The sequence below is a fragment of the Bactrocera dorsalis genome, chromosome 1, assembly GCF_023373825.1.
Source record: "Bactrocera dorsalis isolate Fly_Bdor chromosome 1, ASM2337382v1, whole genome shotgun sequence".
In the NCBI taxonomy this organism is placed as follows: Eukaryota; Metazoa; Arthropoda; class Insecta; order Diptera; family Tephritidae; genus Bactrocera; species Bactrocera dorsalis.
In genome coordinates, this window is record NC_064303.1 from 18,839,470 (window position 1) to 18,861,073 (window position 21,604).

A 21,604-nucleotide genomic window follows, 5' to 3' on the forward strand; every position below is an offset into this window, starting at 1 on the left:
CTTCTTCTACTTCCAGACCACAGATCATTGTTAATTTTTTGCCTCATTTTTGTTATTTTATCTTTTTTTCCATGGGTTTCATCCGACTAATGTTTTTACCATAATTTGTGTTGTTTTATCTTGCTTTCCAATAGGTTTCATTCTGCTATAAATTTGTTTTCCTATAATTTTTGTTATTTTTTCTTGTTTTTTCAACTAATTTTTCCCCCCTACTAATTTTTTCCTATCATTTTTGTTATTTTATTTTGCTTTTCCAATGGGTTTCATCGTACTATAACATTTCCACTTTTTAGCATTTTCAAAAATATTTGGCCTAATAATTGATTTTCAAAATTGTCGATATTTTCCACAAAGGTTCGTTATCAACAGATTTTTACGTATTTTACGGGTGTATAGTGTCTTATCTACAGATTTTTTATGTGTGTTAGGGGGTTATCGGTCAGTCACTTTTTTGATGGAAGCACCATATATATCATGTATGTAGGTTATAAAAAAAATGTATTGTATACAATGTTGCTTAATCAATAGTTTATCGCATATTTTGAATTGTTCGTTCACATTGTGTTCTAAATTATTATTGTTTTTGTTTCGTTTCTCTTTTTTGCTTACTCATTTTGTTTTGTATAAATATAAATATCGTCACTTAAGCTAACTGTAAATTAAAATAAAAAAAACTGCGATACGCATATTATCTCGTTAGCGCGCTGTTTTAAAACTAATGCAATTTAGAATTGCTTAAATTTCGTAATAATGGCCACAAGTGTGGGGAGTGGGGAGTGAGGAGTTTGGGAGTTGGAGGGCTTGTTGTTTTTTTTTTGTTTTTGTTTTTAAGGCACATTTTGGCGCTCAAATTAAACGCGTACGCTTTAAATATGTTATGAGTAGACTATAAATAAATTTATACTGCGCTAAGGACGGTATGATGCTATCGCGCTGATCACGTAGTTGACCTATAACGCGTGGTATATCCAAATCCTGAAAACACACACGAAAATTTTGTATTAAAATAATTGCTAAGTAGAATAATTGCAAAGTACCGCAAATACACTGCAACCCACCTCATTATGATCCAGCGTGTAGAGTAACAAATCAGCGGTCAACGTTACGCCCGAGCGTCCACCACCCTCAAGACAATGTATCAACACTGGCGGATTGGTATTATGTCCCGGTGGCACTTCGTTGGCCGAAGCCATGCGCACGGAATTCAGTTCTTCGAGAAAGTCCAAAAAGTGATTCACCTCCAATGGACAATTCTGTTCACCCCAATTGGTGTAGTTCAAATGCCAAACGGAGCGATAGCGACGCGATGGTATGTGAAAGAGACGCAGCTTGCTGGTAATGCAACGATCTGTGGTTTGTGAGAATTCCTGATACACTTGGAACTGTAATTAAGTGAATGTGGTGAGTAAATGAAAAGCTGTCCGAAAGTATTTTGTTCAAACTCACTTGATCAAACTCGAGCCGCTGGTTGCTATTCGGTGGCATGTAATTCAGGCCCTCCGATAGCTTTACAATCAAATAGACGTCTGCCTCCCAGACACACTGCCAGAAAATATTTGTGGTCAGCTTGTCCTGTGGCGATTGAGCAATTATGTAGAAGCGTTGATTTGTGCCAACTGTGGCCTGTACGAAGACAATTAGTGAAATTAAAAGGACGGAGATCATAAAATGTGTCCAGTTGTTATTGAGTTAAAAATGCTGATACTAAGGGGACTTTGTTTTATTTATATATAAAGATATTAATATTTTGTAAAAATGAACAAAAATTATTTATATTAAATATAACCGTATTTTATTTAAATTTTTAATATCACAATACTATTAGTTTCTTACCGAAATGCGCGACGCATTAACATAGCCCGTTTTATTCTCCCACGTCGGCGTTATGCTAACACGATTATAATCGTATGGCAAAAAGTTTGGATCGGAATTTTTCTTCGCGTTTTCTTCCATCAGCGCCCAGTCATAGCTGGCATTTTCGCAACGCTTCGGTATACTTTCAAATTCCATGAACAGTTGCGGATCATTCAGTTTCTCAGTGAGTATTGGGCACTGAAATTATGTGGATAACAGTTTTACAGAAAATTTTTTATAGAAAAAGAGAATAGAGAAATACATTAAAACAAGAAAAAACCGTTAACTTCGATTACACCGAAGCTATAATACCCTACACAAATAAAGCAGCTCCCATGCAAGAACATTATTTTAAACATTCAGTTTGTATGACAGCTATATGCTATAGTCGTCCGATCTGAACAATTTTTTCGGAGATTTTAATGTTGCCTTGGAAAATAAACTGTGTTAAATTTCGTGAAAATATCTCATCAAATAAAGAACTTTTCCATACAAGTACTTAATTTTCATTGTTCAGTTTGTATGGCAGCTATATGTTATAGTCGTCCGATCTGAACAATTTTTGCGGAGATTGTAGCGTTCTCTTGAACATTAATCCATGATGAATTTCGTGAAGATATCTTGTAAAATAAAAAAGTTTTCTCTAAAAAGGCTTGATTATGAACGTTCCATTTGTATGGCAGCTATATGTTATAGTGGTCCGATCTGGAAATTTTTTTCAAGTTTTGTAGCTTTATATTGGAAAATAAGCCATGTCAAATTTCGTGTAAATATCTTCTCAAAACAAAAAGTTTTTCATACAAGTACTTAATTTTCATTGTTCAGTTTGTATGGCAGCTATATGTTATAGTCGTCCGATCTGAACAATTTTTGCGGAGATTGTAGCGTTCTCTTGAACATTAATCCATGATGAATTTCGTGAAGATATCTTGTAAAATAAAAAAGTTTACCCTACGAAAGGTTGATTATGAACGTTCCATTTGTATGGCAGCTATATGTTATAGTGGTCCGATCTGGAAATTTTTTTCAAGTTTTGTAGCTTTATATTGGAAAATAAGCCATGTCAAATTTCGTGTAAATATCTTCTCAAAACAAAAAATTTTCCTACAAGGACTTGAGTTTGAGCGTTCAGTTTGTATGGCAGCTATATGCTATAGTCGTCTGATCTCAAAAATTTCTTCAAGTATTGTAGCTTTACCTTGAAAAAGAAAAGCCATGCCAAATTTCGTGTAAATATCTTGTCAACAGAAAAAAATTTCCTACAAGGACTTGAGTTTGAGCGTTCAGTTTGTATGGCAGCTATATGTTATAGTAGTCCGATATGGGCTGTTCCGACAAATAAGCGAAGACTTGGAGAAAAAACGACGTGTGCAACATTTTAGATTGATGTCTCAAAAACTAGTACCACAGTTCGTATATATGTATATGTATGCATAGAACGCCTGGCTGTCTATATGGACTAGGGCACAATAGAAGTTAGCAGTGCAATTCTCATCTATTAATCGCTCTAAATCGACACAACTTCTCAAATTGATCATTTATTAATATTTTTATAGGATTCCTGACGTTTCACTATTCAGGGTATAATACTAGTTATACATACATAGAATTACTCACCAATTTGTCTTTTGAGTACTGTCCGGAAATAGGCTGTAGCCGTGACACACCGGTCGACCAGCGATGCATCAAATTCAGATCGTCCTGTGCGAGTTTTACTTTCGCCGCTGTCTTGGCCGCATTCGATGACGACGCCTTCTCCCGTCCGAGCGTAGCGGATTTCTGTTTGTCCGGCGTCTTGCTACGCCCCAAAATATTCCAAATTTTCTTACGTTTACCCTCCTTGCCGGTGGTGTTTGACGAATTCGTTGTGTTCGAGCTGTGTGTTGTGTTGCTAGAGTTGGCAGTGCTGTCGAGTAGCGATGAGTTGTGTGAGCGATGATGATGATGTTGATGATGCGACGCAGAGTGTTGCATGGTGGCGGCGGCCGAAACCGAGACATTAGATGAAATCGATGAGATGTTCATGGCACTGAATTGTTGCTGCGCTGCATGCAGCATTGAGTCTGTGGAGTCGTCGTGCAGCGACGAAGTTGTATGAGCGCGTGCACCCACATTATTCGGCGATGTTGCAGCTGCAGCATCTACGACGGAGGGGGAACCGGATGCGGCGTTCTGCATTAACTGCTGTGTCTTATGCGCGTGATGATGTTGCCTTGGCGGCGGTGTTTGCATCATTGATTGTTGTTGATGATTGCTGCCGCTATTATGACCAACGGTCGGTGCTGCGGAGGCGGCGCGCACAGCACGTTGCGGTGGCGTTGGCTCTAAGAATTGGAGTTCAGTACTAGCCGCGCGCTCAGCATACTTATGCATGTTGAGTGCGGCCGCGGCAGCTGCTTCCGCTTCGGCTTGTTGCTGCTGCGCTTGTGCTTGCGCGTGCGCCTGCGCCTGCTGCTGCTGCAGAAGCGCTTGTTGCTGTTGTTGAAGCGCTTGTTGTTGTTGCTGTTGCTGCTGTTGGTGTTGATGATGATGATGATGTCGCACTGCAGGCACTGGTGGCATTTGTTGCTGCGGCTGCGGCTGCGTATGCGTGCCACCCGGCGCCGATTGTATTGAAGCTGTGCGATTACGCATCGCTTCGCTGGTTGCCGAAGAGCCCGACGAGCGTTGCTCCATATTTCGCTGCACTACTGGCTCTGCAGCCACATAACGCGCATGTGGCACATTCTCATAAATCGGTTCGATAGAACCGTTTAAAGTGTTGCGTTGCAACGAAGCATTGGAGGCGTTCACTTGCAACTGCTGTTGTTGATGTGTTTGTGACTGCGGCACCTGTGGCAGTGGCTGCGCCTGCACGGATGGCGATGTTTGCCGGTAAATATTGTTGCTGTTGCTGGTGGCTGTGTTTGGTTCTGCATAGCTGGGTGGCAAAAATAGATAGTCCTGCCGCAGTTGCGACAATATGGATGGTTGTTCCTCAATCATATTTAAGTTTTCGAAAGTGCCATGCGGCAAATATGGCTGTGAATGACCGATATGCCCGGCGCCCATGTACGAGGAATGCGGTTGCATCAAGGCATGGTTGGTAGCAGCCACACTACCAACTGCTTGTGCTGCGCCGACGCTACTGCTGTGCACATAGGGATACTGTGCATTGGGTAAATTACGATTTGACACCAGATCCGGCGATGAACCCGACACATATGAACGGTAACCCATGAGCGGCCGATGTGACGCGACCGCCAAGTCGGGTGTGGACGAAGAATTCAAACGGTTGACCGGATATGGTGGCGGCGGTTTGCTGCGCACCATTTGCAAGCGATGTCCCAAATCAATGTAAGCGCCACCACCACTCACACTATTACTATGGCCACCAGGCGCCATTGTAACGCCCGCCGCTGTTAGATGATGATGCTGCGCATGCATAGCGGCTGCGGGTTGCGCTACGTCAGGGTAGCGGTGCGGCGCTAATTGACTTAGTAGCACACCATCACCGTAAATTGCGGCCGCATTGTGTACATCGGGCTGTGAGCCGGCATAATAGATGGCGCCACTAGCAGCCGGCGTGCCAGCCATAGCGACGGCAGAGGCGCTTGACGCCAATTGCGGTTGATAGTTGGCGTAACTGTTCATTTGCGGATGATGCAATTCGCTGGCGGGTGTATGATACTTCAGCTGTACTGCAGTTTCATAGTCGGGCGCTGGCCGATATGTAGGCAGCATGGCTTTCAGCCGCTCGCGTTCGTGTGCGTCCACGCCGTGCAATGCGACATTGCTGCCGTTGTTCGTTACGCTGCCACCCAAATGTCCGTGTACTATATTATTGCTGCTACTGTGGAAAGCGGCGACGCCGCCGATATTATTGGCATTGTTATTGCTTAGATCCAAACAGGAGCTACTTTGCTGCAAGCGTGTATCCAACATGCTATTCGATAAATGCTGCGTCGAAGCGTACTCGTGGCCATATTCCTACAAAGAGAGTTAACAAATAAATATATATTTATTTAACAAGAAAAAATGTCAACTTCGGTTGCGCTGAGGTTATAAATACCCTTTACAAATACAAACGATTTCATACAAAAAATTTGATTTTGAGTGGTTAGCTTCTACGACAGCTATAAGCCATAGTAATCCCATCGGTACTGTTTCTTCGGACATTGTACCGTCGCCTAGGCCAATAATCCATAGCAAATTGAAGATATCTCGTGAACTAAAAGAGTTTTCCATAAAAGGACCAGATTTTGATCGATCAGTTTGTATGTCAGCTACATTCTATAGTGGTTCGATCTGAATGTTTTTTTTTCGAAGATTGTACCGTTATCTTGTACAATAATTCATGACACATTTCGCGAAGATATTTCGTCAACTAAAAAAAATCTCTATACAAGGACTAGATTTTGATCGATGAGTTTGTATGACAGCTGTTGTATGTCGGCTGTTCCGACAAACGGGCAGTTTCTTGAAGAGAAAAGAGCGTGTGCAAAATTTCAGATCGATATTTCAAAACTGAGGTACCAGTTTGATTATATTACCAACAGACGGACAGGGTTAAATCGACTACCCTCGTCATGCTTATCATTTACCTAATTTCTTAGGGTCTTCGACGTTTTCCACCGAATGTAACAAACTTCGTGTTCAGGCTATAAAAATACCCAGTTTTATATATTAATGTATGACTCACCTTTGCCAGCCAACTCGGCGCTATAGCACCCACACTATGTGAATGCATAGCGCCATTTGGACCGCCACCGCCGCCGCCAGACTGATGACTGGCCGCTAACGATATATTCGATGACATTAACGCATTGGACGCGTGTGTGGAAGCGAGCAAACCATGATGTAAGGCCGGCGCTGACATGAATTCTGGATTAACCGCTGACAGAGCGCCAACACCGCCACCGCCAACGCCACCACTCGTAATCGCATTGGGATTGTAAATGGCACGTTGTTGTTGCTCAAGTAGCAAATCTTCACGTGAATCATTGAAATCGCCATAAGCGTAAGCATCCATACCGCCCGCTAACACGCCACCACCACCACCAGTAACGCTCATCGAATTGCCATTCGCGCTCTCCGCATCACCCACCGACGACGCTGATTCTTCGTCTATGTAGCGTTTAAAGAATTTATGCTGTGTTACGCACAATTTCCAAAAGTAACGCGCCGTTTCGGCATCTGGAAATATGAATGAGCCCACAATCGAGCCATCCGTTTTGTTTTGTTCGATTTTAATGGTACGTTTGTCGATCGACACCGTTTGTGACTCTTTCCAGGGGAAATATTGACGCCCATTGTCAGCCATCACAACCATGCCGTTAATAGCTAGACCGAGCAACAGATCGTTGCCCAGTGTGTCTTTTGCGGGGAAGCGCTCCTCACCATAACCATCCAATTGCTGGCAACATTGTATGTACATTTCTTCAGCCTTGGATTGCTGCAGATGCTGAATGCCGGCGTTCTGCTGTAACACCTCCATAATGAGACTGTCGAGCAGATTGTCATCGTTGGCGAGACCTGTAAAGAAATCATATATGTATGTATTTTCCAAAAAGTATGGACCAGTTTTTTTAATTCCTCCTACCTTGTAAGTTCTTCGGCAATACGAGCGACTTCTTCAGATTATCCTTTGTCTGTTTGTCATTTTGATGACTATCATATTCGGCTTGTCGGCAGTAGAGCGCTAACAGTATGGCAGTGCGTATATCGCAAATAATTTTACCCTCATAAATATCACTTTTCAATTGCAGAAAATAATAACAACGTGTCAAGTCATCACTGCGCAATGGATCGACATAATGGCGCACGCGTAAATATATTTTCGTACTCGCTGCATATTTTTCTAGCTGTCTGCTTAAGGAGCGTTCCAAATCAACCCATTTCAATTCGTCCTCCTTTCCCTTCACCACATAGCGTAGACCGAAAAATTCGGGTTTTTGTAGATTTAATCGCTGGCAGACATTGTCTAAACACTCTTGTCCCTTGCTTTCCGAACTAATTGTACAATCAACGGTTGTGGAGGTTTCTGTAAAGTGAAATTAAATGTTCTGTATTTAATTAAATTTTTAAAAGTAGTATTTTATGGATTCTTAGAATAAAAAATAAATAGACTGGTCAAGAGTGAGTTAGATAAAGCCAAGCCCATTGATTACTGCAATATCAATTCCCACGACAGCCGGTTCTACGTTACCGGAATTGGCCCGTATGATCAAATTTGACCCGGACTGACAAAAAAAAAACAATAACATTTTTACGTATTTTAATACATATCTTTATTATCGATTTCAAAATAGGTTAATTTTACACCATATATTTTAAGTTTTTCGGTCAATTTTCGAGCGCCATTTGCTAGATGGTTGGACAGTTTCGAAGTCATCTTCAGAAACCCAAGGTTTTCTATTGTTGTTGTAACTGTTATCTATTCCCCGTTGCGATCTTTAGGTTCAGTTAAGTTGTCATCAAGGTCATCCAACGGTAGGCCCAGGATGTGTAGGGTTAGCTGGGCATACAAAGAGGTGGTTAGGGTCATGCGGGGACTCGTTGCATGACACATATATATTTGATATATCAGTGTCGATTCTGTATAAGAAACCCAATTCCAACACCGGCTGTTGTTATCGTAATTGACCCGAATTTTATCCGCTATATTTTCGGAGATCTAACCTCGTTTGGATCAGTAAAGCGTTGTCAAGCAACTATTTTGCCACCTCACTAGCAGTAATATCAAACTACTTACATAGTAAATTTGTCCGGCTGCCTGGCCATAGCGGAATCGTCTGTGACTGTAAAGTCGATGAGCTTGAAAGAAGTAATAACCTTACCCAATTCCATTACAATGGGAACTGGCTCGGAGAGAAACCTAAAAGTTGAATTACTAGCACTAAGCTTAATCAAATGTGTTGCTGGCTCTAGGCCCTTTGTTGATATGTGACCAACACGACAGATTTAGAGGATCCGACCTTTTCGAGCCAAATTTTGTTCAGCGATGAAGCCAATTGCTGGCTCAATTGGTAGGTAAACAAGGAAAATTGCCGCAATTGCTACGAAGAGCAACCTGAAGAGATGTAAGAGCTGCCATTTCATCAAGAAAAAACAACGATTTGGTGTGGTTTGTAGACCGGTGGAATCATCGGTCCACAACCACCAACCAACTATTTGATACCTGAAATTGAAGCTCGTGATCTCGGAGACATTTGGTTTCAACAAGACGGTGCTACTATCTACACATCGCATCAATCAATGGATTTATTCAAATAACATTTAAGTTAGCAGATAATTTCACGTTTTGGGCTGGTCGATTGGCTACCAAGATCGTATGATACACACCACTTTCTCACTTTTTTCTGTGGGGATATAGGGATATGGGGAATGCCGCTTCGATTCGAACCTTGGAGCAAAATCTCACGCTTGTCATTCACCAGTTACCAATCAAAATGCTCGAACGAGTCATCGAAAATTGGACTCAACGGTAGCAGCGGCCAACATTTAGATGATTTTTGACCTGCTAAGTTTATATTTTTAATACAATTGAACGCAACGCATCACAAACGCCTAATAGCTGATGATACATTTCACACACAGATGGATTGATGAAGGTAATTTCGATTAACTTCCAGCTGACAACAACAACTGTAGATTGCATTTTCAAGTAAAATAACGAAATTCGAGTTAGGAATTTTCAATAAGCCAATTAATTAGCCGCATATGACATATACATACATATTTTCAAATAAACTATAGATATGGTTATATCGAGCGAAGTAGAAACATAGCTAACATTAATTTTAATGACATATAATAAAAATTAAATTCAATTAAAAGGGAACAGTACAAAAAAGTTTTTCTTTTAACTGGAGTTGAAGATTGCAAGTAACCACAGTCATAGATGCACAGATATGTAATACTTTTATAGGTCGACCAAAGCACGACAGCTGTTGCGTGAATCTGTCTGTTATTCCCCGCTGTAGCTGCGGCACTGCCAATGTCACGCGTTTTGTTTATAATAATAATTGGCATAACCAAAATCAAAATAAAAACCAACAAATGTTATTAGTATTTCATAATTATTATTAGCGGCAATATCACCTAGAGTTTCTATGCACATAAACAAACGTTTATACTGAATGTAGACATGAGAGTTTTTTTATAAAATAATGTTAGGGCAATAAAAAGTTGACGGCGAAATTCTCTTTGCATACCAATGAGCAAAGTGCCGACGCAAAGACAAATAACTTTAAACAAAGTTAAAAAAAAAAATTATATATGAGCGCAATTTTCTGAATGATCTATGACAAATTGAGAATTATGTATAATTTATTTTTTATATTATTTACTTCTAATATATTATTATTTCAGTAGGATAATAATGTTTATATGGAGGATATCGTAGTGTTGTCATCGCTAGTTCGATTAAGTGGCAACAGCTCCATCTTTGACCATTGGGATCCCTAACCTTTTCTTGTCAAAAAAATTTTTTGGTTAATTATTCATAATTTTTCCTATACTTTCTCAACTTATCTGATCTACTCTCTTGTTGCCCTAGATATAAGATCGCTTTTGGATATAACGAGTTTTTCAATAGGGACACTACAAAAGTAGACCGATAGGACAGCAAATGACGCCATAATTTTGCCCGCTCTTTTGACATTTCTCTACAGTAAGGTTACCATTTCATCATGGAAAGATATGCGATCCAGCAACGAGTCGAAATTATTAAAATTGACTACCGAAATTCGGATTCAGTTTACCCGAGAACTGAGTTACTTTACTTATACTAATATGAAAAAAGCACAAAACACTCTAATGATTGAATATGAAAAAATAATAATATTAATAACTAATCGCCATTAAACTGCGGTCTTTAAGAGCATAGCACCATAAAATAACGGTAATTTAGATTATAAGATAAAAATTATTAATCACGAAATTTAAACAGGACAAGAATAAACAAAATAAAAAACAAATCTGATGATAAAAAATGTGTGGCAGAATGAAAGAGATAAATTATGCATGCAAATAAACGTTAATAACACTCAACAACAAAAATATGGCAACGGGAAATGAGCACCAACTATGGCAATATAATTTGATGTCGATAAAAACACGTCAGAATACCTTTTTTGCAGTGAGAAATGATCATATAAAATTCTTAATATTTGATAGACAATTTGGGCAATTTTTATCAGGAATGAGAATGCTTCTCTATATCCTAATCTTTCTATCAAAAAATCTGTAATTTAAATTATGCTCAAGAATTATAAAAATTGCTAGCTAGAAGGTAAGATAGCAGTTGCGATGCGACATAGTATATCACATTAAGGAGTTATAGCCTTGATAGGCGGCAGTATTAATCCGGATTAACTGCGGATTATCCGGATTAATTCAGGAGTTAGTGAAGTTAACTCCGTTGCTCCGGTTAACTGCAAAATCCGAGTAATAGTTTTGGAGATACAGCCTTGAGAACTTGTGCGCTAGAGGCTAGCTAGGCTAAGTGCGCCGTCTTTAAACGCGTTTTCTTCGAAACTGTGTTTTTGAAGTCGGTTGGCAAGATTTCTCGAGAACTATTCAACCGATCTTCATGAAATTTTACACAGGTCTTTGAGATACAATTCACAAAGACTAGGACTTTTTCTCGATTACAACTACTTGAAAAAAATGTCGAGTAATTTTCATTTTTTGTAATAGATAATGTCTGCCAAAAATCAAATTTTCAGTTTTTTTTCTTTCATCCAAGTTCTAAGTTAAGGTTTTAACTAAAACACGCATTTTTCACTTTATGAGCACCGATTTCTTCATCCGCTGTGATGAGATTACCTTACCTCCGCCACACCTTTCTGCTGTCATTTGGAGCAGTGTGTGTTTTGCTACCTGACCGATTACTAGGTGAAGTCATGAGAGCTCAAGCATGACTTCAAGTGCCGCCGTCGCGCATGTGCGCAGTTGCATGTAAGTCCTTGCAGCCTCGTTAGTTGGAGCGCTACCGAAGTCTTTGCGATGCTTTTGAGACCCAAGCCACGGCCTCATAGTGATTATCGGTCACACGATCGTGGTCCACAACCACCTGACAATGAATTGCACATCATTACTGCTTTAGTCGCTTTGACCATGGTCAGGTCAACATACTGTTTCCACCGCAGTGTGGAATTCAGCGTTAGACCAAGATATTGGACCATGTAAGTCATCTCTACCTCTCTGCAACAAGGGTTAGGTTACTGAAGCCGGGCAAGGACCGAGAAGATCCAGCCCTTAGGAAGAAAACTCTTTTATTTGACTAGGTTTCCTCCTGAAATTCGGGATGTATTACTGTCGAAGACCATATTAAAATATCTGAACATACCACAAAGGTATAGCGAGGAATGAACTGGTTGATGAGCTCGTCCGTTCCGCAGCATCCACTAACATGGTAGGACCTGAGCCATTCATTGCGGTTGGTCCTCATATCATAAAAGAGCTGCTCCGCAAGGAAGAAGGAGTATGCAGAGAGAGGTTTTGGCAACAACTCAACAAGCCTGCAACAAGCTAAGTTGCTAATGGGTATAGGAATTTACCAATATGCTGGGGCTAGATGGGTCGTTGTGTCTTAGGAGAGTACACAATAGACCTAAGGTTGCGATTCAGTCCTCATCTATTTATCTTATGGCAGATATATCCTATATAGTGGTCCGATATCAGCGGTTCCGGAAAATTTTCAACTTTTTAGAGAGAAATTTTCAGATCGATATCTTAAAACTGAGCTCCTCTTGTTAACGTATATACAGACAGGCGGACAATCAACTCTGCATATATATATTTTTTTTATTGGGTTGCCGACCTTTCCTTTTGGCTTCTAATGTTTTTTTCACTTAGCCTACTTTTGACGCATAGTGTAAGATAATTAAAATAAAACAACAATTTCCAAGATAATATCAACTGGAAACGAAAGATTTACAAATACATAAAATTATGCATAAATGATGGCAAAACGCATTGCCAAATGTGGCGAACAATGAATAAATTAAATTAGAAGCTAATAAGCCATAAATATTAGAATTTTTAATTGGACATATATAGTGATTTCCTAATGGTGCACAAAAATGTAGATTAGAAGAAAAATATTTTGCAAGATAAGAGCGTAAATTCTTAAGATAAGTTAAGGCACTTGTTTGCTTAAAAGGAAAAAGAACATAATAAACAACAGACTTAAGCACGGACCGGAAATGGCGGAAGGTAATCATAAAGTTAGGAAACAATAAACGATAAAGTCGAGTGATGATGATTTTGTTTTTGTTATTAAATTGGTTACAAATATTGCTTAGAGATATTTAGCTTAGTCAACTATCAATATACACACGCAAAAAGTTTTATATCTTTCTTATCAAGTGCTTTACGCGAATGCCAAGTGTTTGCCAGATAACTAAAATATGCGTTAGAAAAGTTGAAAATAATTTCGCTTTAGTGAAAAAATTTGGAAAACAAGATATTTTACTTTGCAAAATAAAGTGTAAAGAAATTCAAAAAATTATTATTATTATTTTTTTTATTAAGGGTTACATGCTTTCTTCGCCTAATAAACAGTCTCGTCTCTAACAGTATAAAAAATTAAATATTTTATTAGAATTTTTTTTTATTGTTACAAACATGCTGCACAGTTAACAAAGAAATTCTGAAATTTTTGGAAAAAAATATTTTAAACTCAGTCATTGTGACGCCATTTCCAGTGACACCTCGGAAAACAGATGAGCCCGCGTTGGCAGGATAACTCTTTAAAGGATCATCTAAAGTGAAAAAATAAGTGTTTTAGTTGAAACCTTAACTTGGACGAAGGAAAAAAAAAATGAAAATTTCGCGATATTTTTTCTCAAACAGGTGGAATCGAAAAAAATCCTTCGTTCCAGGTTTTTTAAAGTTGTATCTCAAAGACCCGTGTAATATTTCATGAAGACCGGTTGAGTAGTTCTGTAAAAATCTTACCAACCGACTTCGAGAAAAACGCGTTTACAGACGGCGCACTTAGTCTAGCCTCGAGCGCACAAATTCCCAAAGCTGTATCTCCGAAACTGTTACTCGGATCAACTTGAAAATTTAAGGGGGTATTCTGGTCTGGGATTTAGACTTTCAAAAATATGACCTTGGAAGGATTTTTCAAAATTCGACTTATTTTCGGAGATACAGCCGATTTTGTGACGTGGCGTCCGTGTTCACTAGAATTGTTTCCTAAACTTTAAACGCGTTTTTGACATGATATCTCAAGTACTACTGAACCGATTCCTTTGAAATTTGGTACATGTCTTCTTTATACAATGCTCTATCGTGTCCGCCTTGGAATTTTTTTATTTTTTAATATTTTTAAAATATTCGAAAAGGTCGAAAAGATCGGGCAAAAAAAAATTTTTTTTTAAGTCGACGCCATTTGGTGATTATTTTTTTTGTTTTGAAAATGGTCAACCCGATAACAACATCCTTACTAATGAATAATCTTCTTCTTTTTTGTGTTTTAGATCTCTACAAGGGTTGAAATCACCTCAACCAGGACGTACCGTTTTTTTTTTGAAGCCTCCTTTCCACCGGCTCATATCTTGACGAATTTTGGTTTTTTTTCTTGCAATTTTTTTATATTATTAATATGTCTATAAAAAACATATGAAAAAATGGATAGTAAAAATGTTTAAATTTTTTTTTAACTTAGTTTAAAAAATGACTAAAATTCATGCGTCTTGACCAGAACACCCCCTTAAGACAATATTTTAGAGGTGTTGTAGAATTTAATAAGACAAATTCAATTTTCTGGAGTCCGTAAAACCCATGTAACCCCTTGAAGCACACTAAATTCCAGAGTGGCAAACAATATATTAAAAACAAATAAAATTAACATTTCAAAAAAGAAATCTTAAAACAAAAAATTCAAAATTTTAAATAAAATTTCTTAACTAAAAATACTTTTTGAATTTCTAATCCCAAATACCGGATTGGAAAAATAAATTTAACTCCAATAACCGAATTAAAAATTTTTTAACCCCAAAAATCGCATTAAAGTTTTAATTTAAAAATAAAAAATTAAAGCAATATGTATATATTAAATAAATAATATTATAATAAATAAATTAAATTTTTTTTTTATAATTTTAGTGGCCAATGTAGGATTTTCAAATAGAAATTTTTTTTATGTTTTTTATTAACTCTTTCAGTCACGCTTTTAGATTAAGAATATATTGAATGTTTCGATTATTGTTTTGGCATTATCTACAGCTGAAATATCACTGAAAGTATGAAAAAAAAATCTACGTATCAAGGTTTTCGAGGTATGAGGTGGTTAGTGGCACTAACCACCGTGACTATTGATAGAAACAAAACCATTATGAGTTACTTATATTGTTTATTAATATTATATGATATAATGTAATTCTCCGGAACAAAACTAAGGTAAATTTTTTTTTTATGAAAATCTGAAAACAAACTTTTCCCTTGCGTAGACAAAGAGGCACTTTGCATGTACTACACTGCCATACAGTACGGACTGGAAATATTTTAGTGCTGCTAGACAGCATCTTCTTGATGTGCTTCTTTCAGGTTGATGGCGACTGGATTCAAGACGAATTTCTGAAGGGACTGTTGGCTTGTGACGTTTTATAAATGCAGGGCCTGTAGAAGAAGCAGTAGAATTGCGGTTGTTGTTCACTGATTCGGGCCTTCTTTTGTCTCTGACATATGCTGGGGCCAGTAGACCCTGGTATACGCTTCGTCTGAATGCTTTCAAAGTCAAAGGGCATAGATCCCTGCGTGAAGAGGACTGTAGTTTTTTATAAATTAAAAAAAGCATTGACAATACTACAATCAAAAAAATGAAAGAAAATCCTGTGCCACCACTTGTAGGATTTTCTATCAATAAGCTCTTCTGTAGTGGTGGGTGTATAAAGCTTTCCTGATTGAGTAGCGTAAAGATTAGTTTGAAAGCATAAAATATGTTGTAAATGCTCTGTACAAAAAAGGCGAAATAGTAGAAGAGGTTGCACATTCTCCATGCTAAGAATTTGATCGGTTATTCCCACACTTTCAGTAAATTCACCAGATATGTCCATTCTATAATTATTCTTCCATTTTGGAGCCATTGTAGCCGGTCTGTTTGAGTTTACATTGTTAGACTCTGTAGATTGAGGATTCCGAAGTACTAAGTTAGACAGAGGGATGCCATCATCGGAATCAAAGTTGTCATAATCAGTCATTTGAACTTCTCCAATCGAATCGCCTAACACCAGCGGATTTGGCTGATCTTCTGTATCCTCATTGCTACAAATACTCTCGCTATCTGAAGGAATATCTTCAAATAAGTATTCCTCGATTTGTCTATTATTTAGCTTGCGCGATATACTGAAATAAATATAAAAATACATGAATACTTACATGCCTAACTCATATGTAGAATAAACCTATAAACCTGCAACAGTCACGGTGGTTAGTTTACTAACCACTATATTTTCGTCGTTAATACACATTGAAAATAAAAAAATTAATGATAGTTTCATACACATACATAGGAAATAGATATAGGAGAATAAGTTGAATACAAAACATTAAAGAAAAAACGTTGCTTACCCGCCTCACAGATATTTTTTATCAAACACAAGAAAAAATGTACGTTAGCGCAATTTTCAAATGAAAACAAATGAACTGTTACTCATCGAATATGCCGCTAACCGATCGCACCTTGTCAAAAAAGGTACAAATATACATGATAATTCACGCGATTGTCGGTAGTTGGCGTGGATTTAAATATAAAAAATCGGAAAGAGGTGGTTATTGACACTAACCACCACGACTGAAAGAGTTAAAGCACACTAATGTCCTAAAAACATTATTCCATTCCAAATTTGCAAGTATTAAAAAAAGTAAAAATTCAATTAACATTTAAAAAAAAAAATTCTTAAAAGAACAAATTAAAAATTCTTAAATAAACTTTTTTAACTAAAAATAATTTTTTAATTTTTAATCTCTAATACCGAATTGAAAAAATAAATTTAACTCCATTATCGGAATTAAAAACTTTTAATCCCAAAAATTAAAAATTAAAAAAAAAAATTAATTTTCAATCGCAAATATTTTGAAATTTTTAATTAAAATATTCGCAATCTTGTTCAATCCTAATAAACTATGAACGATTTAATTTTTTTCATTCCAGTTTTTTTTTTTTTTTGTAAACCCTTTGAGCTTAAAATTTGTCCTCACCATTTTATTCGAGCCAAATTTCGTAAAGATATCTCGTTAAACAAAAAAGTTTCCATCCAAGAGCATGACGATCGTTCGGTTTGTATGGCATCTACATAGATATGTATGTATGTATATGCCAAAGGGTCCGATATCGGTGCTTCCGACAAATAAACAGCCTCTTGGAAGAAAGGATGAGTATAAATTTTATATTGATATCTCCAAATCTGGACCAAGGGATCTCGCATGTGCTTAGCAGACGATGGTCGACCGCCAGTTCCTGTGTGGCAGATCATGTATACACTTAATAGGTTCTCCGACGTTTCCTAATTTGTAATTTCTTTTTGTAAACGCAAAAAAATTGTCCTGACCACCAAATTTTTTCGGAGATACTCCTGGAGACCGACTACAGAACCAAGTGAGACCAAAATTTCTCAATATTGCATCACGTATAATTAAAGTACATTACATTTTGTAAATATACATATTTTTTATTTATTTGTGATATAAAAGGCCTCTTCAAAAAAACACGATTTAATCGACTAGTGCTTGACCATAGAGACATCTATTGGAAAACGGCTGAAGCAAAGTTGTAGACCTAATATATTACTCAATAATATCTAATATACTACGAATGACATGCTCATTTCAAACTCTTGCATTATCGTATTAACGTTTCAGACACTATTTTTCTTAGTTTGCTCTAATAATACAAATTCCTAGGACCAGCGTCACTTCCACTGCCTTCTTGAAAATGGTGCTTCCGAAGGCCCGCCCAATTGCCGATATTTTGTATAGAAATATCAATTTTAGCCTTTGTATACTCTTAAATACATGCTAAGCCTGAAAGAAAAAATTGCTGTTATCTTTTCCTCCATAGTAAGATTTGAGGGCTCTAGGGCATAAAAATCCGAGAATATTTCAGTTATGTATGCAAAGCATATAAATTATTAGGGACTCGAATGCTAAAGAAAACATTAGAATCATAAACTTACTTAAAGAAACAACAATAATAATAAAACTCGAAACCTATAAAATCAGCAAGGCAAAAAACCTAACGTCAATTGCCAAACAAGTGGCGCTACGCACTAACGCACTCATATAGTAACCGCATGCTTGCATAGATACAAACATTGTTATTAGCTAAGCGTACTACACACCTCAATAACTGAATTAACCGTGCTCATAAGTAAACTGAACTGTTAATAACTGAATATCAATTGCGTGCAGCCGACCTAAACGACGAATGTCAGCGTCACAGTTGACGTCAACATCCGCCGTTGACGGCGCCTACAATGGCGTTAATAATGAAGGCAGAACACCTCAAGAATGAATAACGCTAACAATAAAACTCAACCGAAAGAGGGAGAATAAAACAATTTTTATCTTAAAATAATTAGCAAATAAAATGCATACAGCGTTAAATAGACGTGCAAAACACAATCACAAAAACACGAATAGCAAAGTCAACTCAAATAAATACAATTTCTATGGTGTATGAGTGTTATAAAGTAGGTAGTATGGTATAAGATGCTAGGTTTATTATTCATGCGTATATGGGTATGCTTAACTAGATGTGACGTTAAAGTTATAAAACAAAGAATGGTTGGAGTGGAATGCGGTAGAAGAAATGTTATAAAAAATTGGCGCACTAAGAGAGCAGAGAGCGTAGATTTTATGACCGGAGAAACAATGTGGGTGGAGATAGAATAAAAACAAGAAAAAAATATAACTTCGGTTGCACTGAAGCTAGAATAGCCATCACAAATAAAAATAATTCCGTATTATGACAGTTCAGTTTATATGGCAGCTATATGCATAGCGGTTCGATCTGAATAATTTATTTGTAGATTGAACCGTTGTCTTTAACAAGCACGCAGACACGGGCGAATCATTGCATCTTCGATAGCTCAAGTCCTACCGTGGTCTGTAATGATTTAGAGGCCCAAGCCACCGATCCATATGTAATTATCTGTGGCACAATTATGGTGTACAACCATCTGACCATCCTTGACTTGAAGCCCTAGGATCTACCAGCTAGTCGATTGCACATCATAAGTGCTTTTGTAGGTTTGACCAGTCAAATCAATATGCTGCTTCCATCACAGAGTGGAATCCAGCGTGAGGCCAAGATATTTGACCATATTAATCATCTCTATCTTTCTGCCCCCGAGAGTTAAGTTCCTAAGTCCAGGTAGATATCTGCGTCTCAAAAACGGGACGCTGGCCAGGTCTAGTCCCCTTTGCACGACAAAGAGTGTGCCCAAATACCCTCTGGCTATAATAACAATGCCGTCCGCATACCATTGACAGCGAATTCCATTGTTTATTAGCAACAGGAGCAATTCGTTCACGAGAAGGCTCTATAACAAGGGGATACTACTCCTCCCTGCGGTTATCCTACAAATTCTATATTGATATCACCCTGCTCACATCGGAACGGGACCGAGTCCGATCTCCTGTCGAGTTGACATGCCTTGGCCGGATAAAAAACGTGTCCGTTCCGGTTACTTAGACCCGACTTTCGTGGGAACGGAAAAGCATTATGGTAAATATTACGCCTGAAATCTAAAAATAATTGCTCTAAGCTTTTAAAAAACGAAATACAGGAATAATATGAACCAGTATTGCAGCTTGCATAATTCAAATAAATTAATTAAGAGGAGTATGACTAATGAATTTAAGTTAATTTTATGGAAATGCATATAAAAAACGAATATACTCTTTTCCCTAAGAAAGTTAACGTTTTTAATTTTGAGGATTTTTGAGAAATCGACGTAAATAACTCAGAGTTTAATACATACCCGGTATTAAATTTAATGCTCATAATTACAAGGTTTTATATAATTACAGAGTTTTGACTTCTGGGTTAGTTGAGTTGTAATAGCTTTTTATTATATGCACTCTAATCCATTCAATCCATACACGCGTTTGCACACATTAGTTTGTATTTACTTTCCGTCAAGTGTCAATATTATGCACCGGCAGAATCAATACGTTACGTTGACAAAGCACTGACGTTAAACTACAAAAGGGGCGTATAGGTATTTATCATCCAATTGGAATATACGTACATACATATTGACGCATGCACACACAAATATACATTTTTATCGCGCACCTTTCAATCAATTGTCAACACTTAAGCCACTTGCTTTCGCCAAATAAAGGCAAAGAATTTTTATATGATTTTTACAAGTTATGTGAAAATGTGTTTTATCAGCAGTGAAATAACAAGAAAAAGTCATTTATTCAAGCAAATCGCAACTTACACAACAGCTAATACATTTGTACATATGTATACACAGTAAAAATTATTTTTGAAACATTTATATGTTTGTTTAACACCCCCACAAAGATTTATTGTGTAGCATTTACGTACGAGAACACAACAAACTATTGTTCAAAAATAAAAACTCACCTAATAAATGATGCACTGAGATGACAAACAAGCTCTTCGATGTCACGTTATATTGACGATACTTTTTCAAAAATTTCAGCGGCATTATCATATACTAATTAGTATTGCTTTGCACGGGCACTTTGCTCAATGTTACTTCGCTGCGTCGAACGCGCAGTCACAGTCGCAGCTGGAGTTTGTTTATTGTCGCGTTGCTTTTACACACTGTAACGCAGTTGACGTTTTTCGTTTGCTATCGGTCGCCTTTCACGTTAGGCTACTAGGCACATTCAACCCACAATTGGACTTGTTGCGCTCTCGCACTCAGTCACCAACTAAGGTATAACGTTTCTGCCCGTTTGGAGCAGCATTAGCGCATACAATCACACGCACTTTTTTGTCGTTTCGTTAGCCATTTGCATATAAATTACACAATTTGTATTTTTTTCTTCGCTTGGTATTTCTATTGTCGTTGAATAGGTAGAATTTTACGTGGATAGAACTTAATATTAATAGGTGTACACGTACACTTATTAGACGCCTCACAAGAACTCAAAAGCCACAATTATTAATGCTTGCTTAATGGGCTTATTAGACACAGTATTACACTTTTTTATTTTATTTAAAAGATACAAACCAATTTAATAAGGTTGTATCTATAACCACATGCAATAAATTTAACGAAATCTTTACGCACTAATTAAAGCGGCTAACAAATATTTGTAAGCAACTATATTATAAGAAACTTTCGCAAATTTTCCACGCTTTCGCAGTTGCCCGTCTGTTCTCGTTTAGATGTTTATCGACTTTCACGTATTTTTTCGTAACAATATATATGCGGTTTCGTTAATTGAAAAATAAATAGACACATATAAAAAATATTAACAAGAAACTTAAATTAATTTTAAGAAAAGAAGAAAGAATTTCGTTGCGTGTTGTGTCGATGACTGTAACTTTGATAATTTTGACAGTCCACAAATTTTTTAAACGAACGTTTTTCATATCTACTTTATCACAAAGTTGCTTTGACTCGGTATTTCTATGTCCAATTGGATTGGTTGGCAAATCTAACTCGATAAACTGTTCCCAGTTGGAGAAGAAATTAAGCTGTACATCCATAGCATGCGAATTGTTTAACGAAAAACGCTTCTGCATATCTGCGTACTTAATTAACAT

The 21,604-nt window shown here is 37.4% G+C and overlaps 1 protein-coding gene across 1 annotated transcript; it reads right to left on the minus strand.

The window, feature by feature from the left end:
* Positions 1 to 124: 124 nt before the first annotated feature.
* LOC125775336 (tyrosine-protein phosphatase non-receptor type 14-like) lies at positions 125 to 21,412 on the minus strand. The gene is made up of 8 exons (XM_049457489.1): positions 20,450 to 21,412; positions 7,436 to 7,876; positions 6,536 to 7,368; positions 3,472 to 5,823; positions 1,834 to 2,052; positions 1,447 to 1,623; positions 1,059 to 1,382; positions 125 to 975 (listed from the first exon to the last, which is right to left on the minus strand). Exons 1-8 carry the CDS (start codon positions 20,538 to 20,540, stop codon positions 847 to 849), a joined length of 4,566 nt encoding a protein of 1,521 aa, XP_049313446.1. The 5' UTR covers positions 20,541 to 21,412; the 3' UTR covers positions 125 to 846.
* Between the last annotated feature and the right edge of the window lie 192 nt (positions 21,413 to 21,604).

What these genes read in the sequence shown, in the direction of transcription:
- LOC125775336 (XM_049457489.1), bottom strand. Translation starts at nt 20,540, where the DNA reads ATGATAATGCCGCTGAAATTTTTGAAAAAGTATCGTCAATATAACGTG. An exon ending in CTCAGTGCATCATTTATTAG is followed by an intron (nt 7,877 to 20,449) that starts GTGAGTTTTTAT and finishes TTCACTTTACAG; the next exon opens with AAACCTCCACAACCGTTGAT. An exon ending in CGCCGAGTTGGCTGGCAAAG is followed by an intron (nt 5,824 to 6,535) that starts GTGAGTCATACA and finishes CTCTCTTTGTAG; the next exon opens with GAATATGGCCACGAGTACGC.